The 14,159-nt window shown below is 31.3% G+C and overlaps 1 protein-coding gene and 1 long non-coding RNA gene across 6 annotated transcripts in view; one reads left to right on the plus strand and one right to left on the minus strand.

The window, feature by feature from the left end:
• Positions 1 to 14,159, plus strand: part of LOC126726289 (probable LRR receptor-like serine/threonine-protein kinase At3g47570) — a 167,207-nt gene that overhangs the window by 126,065 nt on the left and 26,983 nt on the right. For 2 of the 5 annotated variants that reach the window (XM_050431518.1, XM_050431517.1), the window contains exon 1: positions 13,671 to 14,029. The exons of the other annotated variants lie outside the window; for them this stretch is intronic. In XM_050431518.1, coding sequence (XP_050287475.1) covers positions 13,978 to 14,029 — 52 coding nt within the window. In that variant the 5' untranslated portion in view covers positions 13,671 to 13,977. Of the gene's footprint in view, positions 1 to 13,670; positions 14,030 to 14,159 lie in introns of those variants that run through there. 5 annotated transcript variants of the gene reach the window in all.
• LOC126726303 (uncharacterized) lies at positions 11,180 to 12,802 on the minus strand. The gene is made up of 2 exons (XR_007655784.1): positions 12,720 to 12,802; positions 11,180 to 11,367 (listed from the first exon to the last, which is right to left on the minus strand). It is a non-coding gene; the product is annotated as an uncharacterized LOC126726303 (long non-coding RNA).

Genomic DNA, 14,159 nt, shown 5'->3' on the forward strand with positions numbered 1-14,159 from the left:
TTTGAGTCATTCTAAACATATATAGTTTCAAAGAAACACATAAGAAATAATAAAATTCAGGTATGCATAAAGCATCGACAATGGTATAAGTTTTTGAAACTTCACTTTTGCAGTTCGGTATATATAAATATATTTTTACCAAAAAAATATATAAATATACACATCTTGAGAGACATCATGTTCTGAAGTCTACTTACCTCTAGTTGTTAAATCAAGCTCCAATTCAATTGTCCAAAACGATGTCAACTAGAACCTAATTAAGGATCAAATAACTTAATAAGGGCAGGTTTTTGTGAGAGGCCGCGGAAATTTGGGGCACTCTCAAAAAAAAGATTTGGATGCTTTTTCAAGGCATCTCTCTTTTTGGGTAAGTGGTGTGGAGTCGCCACTTATTTTTTTATACAACAAAAAATAAGTATAAAATTACATGATCAAAATGCTTCATTGTCATTGATTGAATAGAAATAAATATAGTCTTGGCAAATTAAACCTTACAAGACTTTGAGTCCTAATTACAATCTACCAAAAGAATACATGATTTCTTGTCCTAGTTACAATTTACCCAAAAATAAAAAGAAAGACAAGATCTACCTATCCAAAAGAACTAAGTTCGGGGGCTAGGTTACATAATGGGAAGGTGTTAGGCACCCATTCTGCCCAGACAGAGTCTGGTCTTCTAGACTCTAATGAACAATATACCATTTTTGCATGATGTGAATGATATGTTGCATATACATGACAGACTTAACTAAAACTGACTCACATAAATCTATCTTATGAATGTATCCACTTTTTTGGAAAAATTCAGATCTATTTTTGTAAATTAAAAAATTGAGATTTGATTCATTAAAAAAGAAACTAGATATGTTTTGGAACAAAGTTAAAAGTGGTAATTTTTATTAAAAAAAATCAAATCTATTTTGTGAATAAAAAAAATTAGATTTGTTTTTTTATGAATAAAATAAGAAAAAGACTTTTTTTAGAAGAGGAACTACACTCATGATATAAATCTATTTTACATGCATAAATCAAAAATCATCTCAACTTTTGATTTCTTCTTTTAAATTTCAAAATCTACTATTTTGTGACAAAGAAAATTTTCTTAAAAAAAATCAGATCTGTATTTAATGAAAATATAGATTAGTTTTTATGTGCAAAAAAATCAAATCTGAAAAATTCAGATCAGTTTTGTGTGTTAAATAAATTAGATCTGTATTTATTGAAAATATAGATCAGTTTTTGAGATTCAAGAGATTTTTTAGAACGTATTTATAATTAGCAGATTTTGAGATTCAAGAGAGAAATCAATTAGAACATATTTTTTTTAAAAAAAAAACTTTAAACAAAACATGGCAATTACATCAAAAATCAGAAATAATAAAACACCTTAAATCTATTCATGCATCATCAAATAAATTTAATAGAAAACAAAAGAGAAGAAATAAACTACCTCTTGCATGAGCGTGCTCTTCTTTGTGAATGGATATTTTAGGATTCAAAGAAATTTATTCAATTCTCTTTGAAGCCTAAAATATTTTGCTTACAGAAAAGAAATTCCTAAGGCAAGAGCCTCCAGAATGTCTTTAACGTAAGAGGAAAAAGAAAAGAAGAGAAGAGCCAGAAAGAGGGGGGGTCAAAAAGCATGAAAAAGTGAGCTGAATTTTGAGAGACATCCTCTATTTATAGAGGCTAGGATGTTCGAAAAATAGCTGAATGATCAGAATACGAACTAGGACGCGTCCTTATCTCTAAAAATTTGAAAAGGATAAAATTTATCTCAATCTAGGAGACCTTGGGCCAAGCATCAAATCTATGCCAATCGGCACTCCAAGAGTGTTGAATGGCCCTCTTGGGTGCTGATCTTGTGTTTGAATTTTAATCCATTTTGGACTCCTTTTTTAAGGTTTTTTGAGCTAGGACTTGCACTTAGATGCGTTTTTAATACATATTCTAAAAATTAAACCCTTTTCTGATGATTCAGGTCTCTACAATAGTGATTATCTTGTAGATAAACACTTCAAAAAGTCTTGATTATCCATAATTTTGTTGTTATCTGATTATCTTCTTTATTCCCATGCAAGCAAGCCTATTTCTGACACTAACTAACAACCAATCGCAAAATTATTTAATTAATTTTAATTGTCTAGCCAATCAAAATTAATTTAAATTAATCATGTGTGATTGGTTCCACCTAAACAAAATGCATACAGACCGTGCAAACTTGATCATGTGATATCTTTCAATCCAACGATCCGATTTGGAAATCGGGCATACCGTCGCGACTGTTAGAATCTCAAGATCATATTTATGATATGCAATGAAAGAATTAAAGCATGAAATGCAATCATGAATTTTGGGTATATGAATGGTCGTTATAGCCATCTTTTTTTATTAAACTATGGGTGCAAAATCGAGTGTCTACAATTTCGAATAACCAAAATGTCCTCTTATAAAACTTTTCCTTAGCCACTGTGAAGATTTTGCAATATTAAATCTAACATAACTTTCTAATATACATCATGTTTATACTATATTTTATATAATCGTAGTGTAATCTCTAATGCTACAATCTGCTATACCTATGGATGTCTATATAGGCTTAACTTATAAAGAATGGTGACGCTACTCCACCTATATATTAGGATCTCTTTCAAAATCAATAAACTAATGTACGTTTATATAGATACTTCCACGATAGCCTATTTTCCTATGAATCTATCAATATAACTTCCAAGACTTCCATGCGATTTTGAGATGATAAATCTTAAGTCAAAGATGCGTTTAATGATTTTCAATAAAGCGTGTATAGTTAGACGTTTACCTCAATACAATATGAACTTGCTAGGCACCTCTAGTAGTACCACGCTATTCTATTTTTTTCAATGTAGAGAAACCCTAATTCTCTACTCTTAAACCTTTACAAGCTAAGCACCAATTTCTTCTTCTTTTTCTTTTTCTTTTTTTTCTCGTAATCTTGCAGTCTCTATCTCTCTACCTTTCACACAAGAAATCCTAAGATTACTCTTCAGTTTTACATGTTAAACATGTTTCCTACTTGGGCTAAAATTTAAGACTCACTAAAACTCAAATAAGCTTCCAAGACTTTAATTTCTAATTAAACTCAAATTAAGGTTGTTTAGATAGGCTAGAATTCTAAAGAATTCCAATAACACTTAATCTCTTAATCCAAATAGGTTTTAATCTCTTATCCTTTTCCTTAACTTTTTTTTTTGAGAAGCTATCCTTCTCCTTAACTGATAAGGAAACTAAAAGTTTAATATGAATAATCCACAAAATAACCTCCACATTACATCTTTATTTATTTTCTTTGTAGATATCATAATATAAAATAATATCACCTTCAAAATAAATTAAATAATTCATCAACTCTCCTCTAGAAGCAATTAAATTAAATTTAAGTGAGGTGGGTGTTACAGGAAGTAAGGCCAACTTGGCGATGATATTGGTCAGAAGGAGGCTACAAGGCTAGGGTTATGGATTTGAGAGAGAGATTAGGTAGAGAGAGAAAGAAAGTAAGTGTGTGTGGAGGGCCTTTTTTGGTTATATCAGGCTGGGTTGCCTCCTGCAGTATTGGGCCCAAATATTCTGAGTAAGGGAGTTGAGACCGGTCCAATTGCAACTCAATTTGGTCTGGCTTGTGTGCAAACTATGTCTCGTCTACCAAGAGCATGCTTACGGCGGGCAAAACGTGGTGCTTATCCTCTGTTTCTGTCGCAGAAGTAACTTTTCCCCAGTTTCTGCCGCAAAAGGAACTTTTTTCTAGTTTTTGCCGCAAGATTGACTTTTTTTTGCTATGTAGCAAAACTTTTTGCTGTGTGATAAAGCTTCCTGCTGTGCAGTAAAGCTCTCTGCTGTGCATTAAAGCTTTCTGCCGTAAAGCCTTCTGCCATGCAATAAAGCTGTTTACTATGCATTAAAGCTGTCTGCTGTGCTTTAAAGCTGTCTGTTGTGCTTTAAAGCCTTCTACCGTGCAGTAAAACCTTTTGCAATGTGAATGACTACTCTTCATTTTTACTGCAGAAATACTTTTTTACTTCCTACACATAAACAAATCTAAAGCCCAAAGAAAATACCCATTAAACAAATGTTAGTTTAAATGGGTTAGCATATTCTCAAATATATACATACATATATAAGTATATATACTTATACGTATTCACATACACATATATAAAATATATTTTGCAGAACATGAGAAGTAAGATATATGTATATATATATACTTATGGCAGGATAATGATTAGTTTGTGTCAACAGTGAAACACGTAATAACAAATAAAGAAGAAAACTTCCGTAGAAAAGGTTTAGCTAGTATAATAGCTAACACGGTACATATAATGAAAAGGTGCTACAGCAGAATAACTAGTACAAAAAGTAAAGATACCACAGCAGGACAATTGATGCAGCAGACGTGATAAAAACGTGCTACGGTAGGATGACTAAATACAGTTGATATAATTTATAATGAGAGAAATCAAATATATTTGCAATCAAAATCAAGTATTGAATCTTCCCATATGATAAGTAAACCAAGAAAGAACCCAAACCCCAACTTGAACAACCTTGTCATAGGCTTTTGCCATCAAAGTTGTGCATTTTGGAGAATAGGCCTAAATGGCTACTAGCTATTACTTTTGGGGACATTAAATAGTGGGTTTGCTAAGAGGAAGGGAAAAGATGGTCTATTGATGCATGCCCTATTCCTGCCGTATTTTCTCTCTTTGTTTTACCACTTTCTTTCTTTCTCTCCGTTCTTTCTTTATTCTTAGTTTTTTTATTACTCTCCTGCCGTGTGTTGTTCCCCATTTGTGGTCTTTCCTTTTCCCGGGTCCCTTTCTCTGGGCGCTTACTACTCTCTTACCATGGGTTTTCCTCCCTTAAGTGCTTCCCTTCATTGGGTCTCTCTCTTTCGGTATTTTTCTCTTCTCCCCTATTTTTCCTTTTCTTCCTCTGTTTTTCCCCCTCTATTCCCCGTCCCTTTTTTTCTGCCTGGTTACCTTCCTTTTATAGCAACCTGATTCAATGAGATTTCTCCCTTTTACCCTTAGGGCTTCACCAACTGTTTTTGGTTTGTTGTGGGTATTCTTTTAAGATTACGCACTCACCCATTGGTTGCCCAAACCATTGCCATTGTTCAGTTCATGTCTGCTACACCACTACCCATTTCACAACAAACTTCCCTTTTGTTTGTTCCTGCTGTATACCTCTACCTCACTATCTAGCTCCATGGCATGCATCAGATGGTCTCAACCATTTATTACTTCTTTTGGAGAAGATATCATCCTAGCAAGATATATTCCCCAAAAGAAGTCACGATAGGAAACTAAATGTAGACCCTCTTTTCCCCCCACCACCAAACCATGCCCTCTGAATCCTCTTGATCGTGGGCCCACCTCCCTTGTATTGGCTGGGTACAGGTTGGTGGTGCCCCGGCCCTTCTGTGCTTGCTCCACTATCTTCTATGTTTGTCTCCCACGCTGTTTCTGCTGTAGCAGATTAGCTTTGTTTTGATCTGCTGTGTGTTTTGTCTTATTTCTTCACGCGTTTCCTGCTACGTTTGTCATTTTCCTTTGGTTTGGCTTTTCTTTCCTTCACGTGATTCCTGCTGCTAACACTTCCTGCTGCTCCTGGATTCTTTTCACCATGCTTCTTTATATTAGTTTTTACGCCTATCTTTTTTATACAAAAGGATTTGGGCCTTTGTAGGCCAAATAATATTGACCGGATCAAAAGGGTCTTGGGCCCAATTTGTCTTTATCTGCCGAAGTCATTCTGCTAGAGACTGTATTCTGTGGCAAATTTGTACTCTGCGGTAGATTTGTGTTTTGTTGTAGATTGCTTTCACTTGCACTTATTTCTTTGGACCTTTCTTGCTCTTTGGTCTTCTTGGTGGGCCTTTGGGCCTTGCTTTTTCATTGGGCTTTCTTCCTCATGGGCTTTTGGATATGGATTTGCAAAAATTGGCATCAACAGCGTGAAAAAAGATTTTGAAACTAAAATTAAAAGGCGAAAAACCATTTTTTTTTCTTTTAAAATTTTTAATTGATCGGGTTGATTTCTACAGTTCAAGAATAATGGAACCCAAAGTCAAATCGAAAATATGATTTTTTAACACTTATAGACTTGCACTTGACTTGTTTGAGCATTTGGATTCGACTATGAGTCTTCAAGTTGGATCTGGTCGGACGAGTGAGTCAAGTCTGATGGGTTGTAGGACAGCCCTACACGTGACCATCATTTTACTCAAATTCTTTGAAAAATATGTAGAACAGGAGTTGGACTCTTTCTATGTTAATATACATAAAATTTGAGATAAATTGTAATTTTAATCCTCTTACAAAACATGCCCTAATTAACTCTAAATTTACATTTTCTTTCCCCCACAAAGTATAACATGAAAGGTGATTTTTAGATTCATACCAATTTCACACCACCGTTCAATTCACTTATCAACTTACTAGCCTCATTACATGCGCTTTGCGTGTGTGATGAAACTTTTTTTTTTTTAGGGTCTAGTGTTATAATTTTCTTTTTAAAATTTTTTTTTTGGATAAATTTGTTTTGAAAACATGGATTAGTAAGAGAATGTTCTATTTTGTAGGCATTTTCAATAGAGTTGGAGATATATTTTTATCGGGTTGTCCTCAAGTTTTGTCTTTGTTAAACATAAGATTTAGGAGTATTTTTGAACCACATAAAAGTCTAGTAAAAAAAGATCCTCTTATTATAGATAGTATAGATACATATACACCAGTTATTAAAAATTCAAATGTAATGGGTCTAGATATGAGGTAATAAACAAAACTCAATAAAAAAAATTACAAATGTAGTGGGCTTGGATGTGAGGTGATAAAAAAAAAGCTCAATAGTTTTTTTTTTTTTTTTTAAGCAAAACTCAACACCATTAAATTAATAGTATTGAGTTTTTTTACAACAGGAGTTGGTACGGTTATGCCATTTTGCAAGTGGTTTTAGTGCGGTTTGTACGATTTGGTGAACAGGTTAATAACAAGATTCCTGATTTGAGATTCATCATTTTGCGTATTAAAATATCTTCATATAAATTCTTAAAATTTCTAAAGACCTTTATCTTTTAGTTAAATAATCTTAAATTGAAAAACACAAACCAATTAAAGATGGTCATTCCACAAGTATTAGTGCTTGTGGAGTGTAGGGGACAAGAGCAAATGTTCAAATCTCTAGTAGGAAGTTTCACATATATATACACTTAGATTATATTAGAGTAGAATTTCTATCTTATATTAAAAAAAAAAAAGTAATTTAGTACTATATTTTTTAGAAAGTTCATAAATTGTAGCATCTTTTCTTTCCCTTCTTAATTAGTTCCTTAATCTAAATTTAATTACCATCGCCTTTTTCTATTTTAAATTTAAATTTTTAAACTTTTCTCACCGACGGCTCTATTTCCCAAAACCTGTCTCTCCGCACTCCTAAAGACCTCTACACCCCTTAAATGAATTCTTCCTTCACCCTCTGATCTTCCCAAAAAAAGATTTGGATGCTTTTTCAAGGCATCTCTCTTTTTGGGTAAGTGGTGTGGAGTCGCCACTTATTTTTTTATACAACAAAAAATAAGTATAAAATTACATGATCAAAATGCTTCATTGTCATTGATTGAATAGAAATAAATATAGTCTTGGCAAATTAAACCTTACAAGACTTTGAGTCCTAATTACAATCTACCAAAAGAATACATGACTTTTTGTCCTAGTTACAATTTACCCAAAATAAAAAGAAAGACAAAACACAGATCTACCTATCCAAAAGAACTAAGTTCGGGGGCTAGGTTACGGAATGGGAAGGTGTTAGGCACCCATTCTGCTCAAACAGAGTCTGGTCTTCTAAACTCTAATGACCAATATACCATTTTTGCATGATGTGAATGATATGTTGCATATACATGACAGACTTAACTAAAATTGACTCACATAAATCTATCTTATGAATGTATCCACTTTTTTGGAAAAATTCAGATCTATTTTTGTAAATTAAAAAATTGAGATTTGATTCATTAAAGAAGAAACTAGATATGTTTTGGAACAAAGTTAAAAATGGTGATTTTTATTAAAAAAAATCAGATCTGTTTTGTGAATAAAAAAATCTAGATTTGTAGAAAAAAAATTAGATCTGTTTTTTTATGAATAAAATAAGAAAAAGACTTTTTTTAGAAGAGGAACTACACTCATGATATAAATCTATTTTACATGCATAAATCAAACATCATCTCAACTTTTGACTTCTTCTTTTAAATTTCAAAATCTACTATTTTGTGACAAAGAAAATTTTCTTAAAAAAAATCAGATCTGTATTTAATGAAAATACAGATTAGTTTTTATGTGTAAAAAAATCAGATCTGAAAAATTCAGATCAGTTTTGTGTGTTAAATAAATCAGATCTGTATTTAATGAAAATACAAATTAGTTTTTGAGATTCAAGAGATTTTTTAGAACATATTTATAATTAGCAGATTTTGAGATTCAAGAGAGAAATCAATTAGAACATATTTTAAAAAAAAAAACTTTAAACAAAACATGGCAATTACATCAAGAATCAGAAATAATAAACACCTTAAATCTATTCATGCATCATCAAATAAATTTAATAGAAAAGAAAAGAGAAGAAATAAACTACCTCTTGCATGAGTGTGCTCTTCTTTGTGAATGGATATTTTAGGATTCAAAGAAATTTATTCAATTCTCTTTGAAGTCTAAAATATTTTGCTTACAGAAAAGAAATTCCTAAGGCAAGAGCCTCCAGAACGTCTTTAACGTAAGAGGGAAAAGAAAAGAAGAGAAGAGCCAGAAAGAGGGGGGGGGGGGTCAGAAAGCGTGAAAAAGTGAGCTGAATTTTGAGAGACATCCTCTATTTATAGAGGCTAGGATGTTCGAAAATTAGCTGAATGATCAGAATACGAACTGGGACGCGTCCTTATCTCTAAAAAATTGAAAAGGATAAAATTTATCTCAATCTAGGAGCCCTTGGGCCAAGCATCAAATCTGTGCCAATCGGCACTTGAAAAGTGCTGATCGGCACTCCAAGAGTGCTGAATGGCCCTCTTGGGTGTTGGTCTTGTGTTCGAGTTTTAATCTATTTTGGACTCCTTTTTTGAGGTTTTTTGAGCCGGAACTTGATTATCCATAATTTTGTTGTTATCTGATTATCTTCTTTATTCCCATGCAAGCAAGCCTATTTCTGACACTAACTAATAACCAATCACAAAATTATTTAATTAATTTGAATTGTCTAGCCAATCAAAATTAATTTAAATTAATCATGTGTGATTGGTTCTACCTAAACAAAATGCATGCAGACTGTGCAAACTTGATCATGTGATATCTTTTAATCCGACAATCCGATTTGGAAATCGGGCATACCGTCGCGACTGTTAGAATCTCAAGATCATTTTTATGATATGCAATGAAAGAATTAAAGTGAAATGCAATCATGAATTTTGGGTATATGAATGGTCATTATAGCCATTTTCTTTGATTAAATTATGGGTGCAAAATCAAGTGTCTACAATTTCGAATAACCAAAATGTCCTCTTATAAAACTTTTCCTTAGCCACTGTGAAGATTTTGCAATATTAAATCTAACATAACTTTCTAATATACATCATGTTTATACTATATTTTATATAATCGTAGTGTAATCTCTAATGCTACAATTTGCTATACCTATGGATGTCTATATAGGCTTAACTTATAAAGAATGGTGATGCTACTCCACCTATATATTAGGATCACTTTCAAAATCAATAAACTAATGTACGTTTATATAGATACTTCCATGATAGCCTATTTTCCCATGAATCTATCAATATAACTTCCAAGACTTCCATGCGATTTTGAGATGATAAATCTTAAGTCAAAGATGCGTTTAATGATTTTCAATAAAGCGTGTATAGTTAGACGTTTACCTTAGTACACTATGAACTTGCTGGGCGCCTCTAGTAGTACCACGCTATTCTATTCTTTTCAATGTAGAGAAACCCTAATTCTCTACTCTTAAACCTTTACAAGCTAAGCACCAATTTCTTCTTCTTTTTCTTTTTTTTTCTCGTAATCTTGCAGTCTCTATCTCTCTACCTTTCACACAAGAAATCCTAAGATTACTCTTTAGTTTTACATGTTAAATATGTTTCCTACTTGGGCTAAAATTTAAGACCCACTAAAACTCAAATAAGCTTCCAAGACTTTAATTTCCAATTAACCTCAAATTAAGGTTGTTTAGATAGGTTAGAACTCTAAAGGATTCCAATAACACTTAATCTCTTAATCCAAATAGGTTTTAATCTCTTATCATTTTCCTACAATAAAACTACTACTATAATTTCTCCTTCCATATCCTTATATTTAGGTACTAACATAATTGATTTTGAAAGAAAATAAAATGCTAAATTTTAGGGAAAAAAATTTTAAATCTAATTTTCCATTCTTGTAAAGTCTCTCACGTTCTCTCTCTCTCTCTCTATCTATGTATTATTTAAAAAATTTCCACTTTCTATCCCACGTTAAACATCTCAAGTTTTCATTCTTCTTCTTCTTTTTTTTTTTTTTTTTTTTTTTTTTTTTTTTTAAATTTTATGTATGACAGTTATCATTTTTTGTCTTTTCCTAAAATGTAGTTTTTTTAATCCTAAAATTTAGTCATTTACTACACATCCATAACATAAGTAAATAAAACTTAAATTGGAAATTTTATGTGAAGAGATACATGTTAATTGTATACAAAATAAATCTCACGTTTTCCTCTTTTTTTTTTTCTTTTTTTTTTAATGGCGTCCATATTTTGGAAAAGAAAGACTCCTACAATAAAACTACTACTATAATTTCTCCATCCATATCCTTATATTTAGGCACTAACATATCTGATTTTGAAAAAAAATAAAATGCTAAATTTTAGGGAAAAAAAATTAAAAGTCTAATATTTCATTCTTGTAAAGTCTCTCACGTTCTTGGTGTTGTTGATGTGGGTTTTTTTTTTTTTTCAAATTTTATGTATGACAGTTATCATTTTTTGTCTATTCGTAAAATGTAGTATTTTTAATCCTAAAATTTAGTCATTTACTACACATCCATAACATAAGTAAATAAGATCATGGTTTGAAAATTTTATGGCAAGAGATACACGTTAATTGTATACAAAAGAAATATAGTTTCTATTACAAAAGAAATTTTTTTACAACAGTTTCTTAGATAACAACCACTTTATGTGAGGTTTAATACATATAATAATTCTTGTAAAGTCTCTCACCCGAACTTATCTAATATTCCATTCCAATGACTCCTCAATGCAATCCAAAAAGTTTGTGCGTACGTGAACCTGAGAGAGATAAAAGAATTAGGGTTAAACCAAGTATTTTTTTTTTAAAAAAAAAAACTTTAATTAACCAACCAACGTTTGAAATAGCTTAAGTATGTTGTTAAAGATAATAGCTTAAGTTTGTTAGAGTTTGTGTTTGAAATATTTGAATTCAAATAGAAATAGAAAATTCTTCTCCCAAAAAAAAAAAAAAAAAAATAGAATAAAGCAAACATTTGAATAAAATAGTAGTTATCCGAAAATGTTGGTAGTGATAATCATCAATACCATGTATGAGTCAATAATCATAAACGTTTTTTTTTTTAATTTATTTTTTATGGTTATAATTGTTTTTAACAAAAAATTATCTACCACGTTTTTATTTTGAAAAAAAAAAAAAAAAAAAAAAAAAAAACTCTGGCCGACCCTTTTTTTTTCTATTTGTATATTATCATTGATTCATTATCATGGCTATGTAGAATGTGTATCGTTCAGTACATGGAGGGGCAGTGGCATCTATTGCAGAGATAGTGTCAATTGCTTGTGCTAGAACTGTGGTGGCTGAGGGTAAGGAACTCTTTCTTGGGGAACTGGCCATATCATATCTCTCCGGTGCTCAAACTAATGTAAGTTTTTCTTCCTTGAAAAAAAAAAATCCCACTTTTATAAATAAAAAAAAAAATCTCTGGCCGACCCTTTTTTTTTCCAAATTTAAAAAAAAAAAAAAAAAAGAAAGAACCTTAACACGTTTGAATTCCACTCCCACATTTTACTCCTAACAAATTGTTTGCATTCCACTCTCCCATGTTTTACTCCTAAGAAACTGCTTTACTATCAAATTTAAAATTTTCAACTTCTCTTTAATAACATGCACGTTGGTATTGATGGTTTTTTCTTTTTTCTTGAACCCACCTGATGACCAAATGCATGTGGGCCCATAAATTTGAGATGGATAACCCTTTTTATTTTTTATTTTTTTGAGATGTAGACAACTTTAATTGGATAATTTAGATATACATAAAAGTTACACAAATTAATAAAAAAAAAATTCATTCTAAATAAAAAAATTTAGTAGCTGTTTAGTAGTGATAGACGTGTAGATGATTGTGATTAACCTTTTGATAAAGTTGGATGTATTTAGTGCAAATGCAGTTAGAAATAGATAATTGTGGTTAACCTTTTGATAAAATGAAAAACCTTTTTTTTTTTTTTTTTAAAGAAATAATAAAATTAAAAACCTAATAAGAGAGTGATGGACATTGTTGACCTTATTTTTTTTAAAAAAAAACTCACTATCTATTCATGAGGTGATCATGGTTATAATTTCTTAAAATGTAAACAAAGGCTATTAAAAGAGGTAAGGGAAGTCATACTGTTTAACTGTTGGAGAATGATTTTGAATACTTCTTTTGTAGCATAAGACAACCCTGTCTTTGGATCACAATACCTATAACATGAAATGACAATTCATTAAGAAGTACAATGGTGGAGTATATGAAGGAACCATTTATTTCAAAATTACATTTTAAAATAAAGAAGAAGGGGAAAAAAAAAAAAAAAGAGTTAACGTGATACATATAAGAAAAAAAAAAAAGTAGAACTTAAAGAAAGTGAATCATAAACAAAAGAAAAGAAAACAAAGAGGAACTTCTTTTGTAGCATAAGACAACCCTGTCTTTGGATCACAATACCTATAACATGAAATGACAATTCATTAAGAAGTACAATGGTGGAGTATATGAAGGAACCATTTATTTCAAAATTACATTTTAAAATAAAGAAGAAGGGGAAAAAAAAAAAAAAAGAGTTAACGTGATACATATAAGAAAAAACAAAAGTAGAACTTAAAGAAAGTGAATCATAAACAAAAGAAAAGAAAACAAAGAGGAACTTGTAAAAGATAGAACCTGAAAATTTGTTGAAGCCTCTGACAGTAAATATCTTTAATATGAAGAAAAAGAGAAGATGATGTAGAGCTAAACTAAATGTCTTTAATTTGAAGAAGAATGAGAGAGAGAAAGTGAGATAGAAACTGTAAAATGTACGTGAGTTTATGGTTTTAAAGTGTAGGAGTTTTAATTTACATATCTATCCTCGGTGGTTGAAAACTTGTAAGTGGGTATGATGAGGGTATCTTAGGCATGAAAAATGTGGAATCCAAACAGGGGAAGCCCCTTAAATAGTAGTATAGATTATATTAAAGTAAAATTTCTATCTTGTATTAAAAAAAAAAAAAAAAAAAAAAAGTAATTTACTACTATATTTTTTAGAAAGTTCATAAATTGTAGCATCTTTTCTTTCCCTTCTTAATTAGTTCCTTAATCCAAAATTTAATTACCATCGCTTTTTCTATTTTCAATTTCCCAAAACCTGTCTCTCCGCACTCCCAAAGACCTCTACACCCCTTGAATGAATTCTTCCTTCACCCTCCTCTCTTCGGTCTCAAAAAATAAAATAAAAAAACCGAACGGTCTCCTTCCATCTTCCGGCTGTATGCCACCGACGACAGAACATCGGAACCACTACCAGAGACTGAGACTGAGACTGAGAGAGAGGAAACCGATTTTGGGTGCAAGGGATACTCTCAAAACGCAGCGTCTCAGGTTTGGGTGAAGGACTTGAAGGAGGAGGATGGGAGAGAGGAAGGTGCTTAACAAATACTACCCACCGGACTTCGACCAAGGTTCTTTGCATTTTTGCTTTACCAATTCTATTTTATATAAAAAAAATAAAAAAATTGAGCATGGTGCATTGCATTTTTTTCATTTTTGCTGCTTCTATTTTAGTAGTAGCACTTTGAATTGAATCCAAAG

Source organism: Quercus robur, chromosome 5, assembly GCF_932294415.1.
Source record: "Quercus robur chromosome 5, dhQueRobu3.1, whole genome shotgun sequence".
Lineage (NCBI taxonomy): Eukaryota > Viridiplantae > Streptophyta > Magnoliopsida > Fagales > Fagaceae > Quercus > Quercus robur.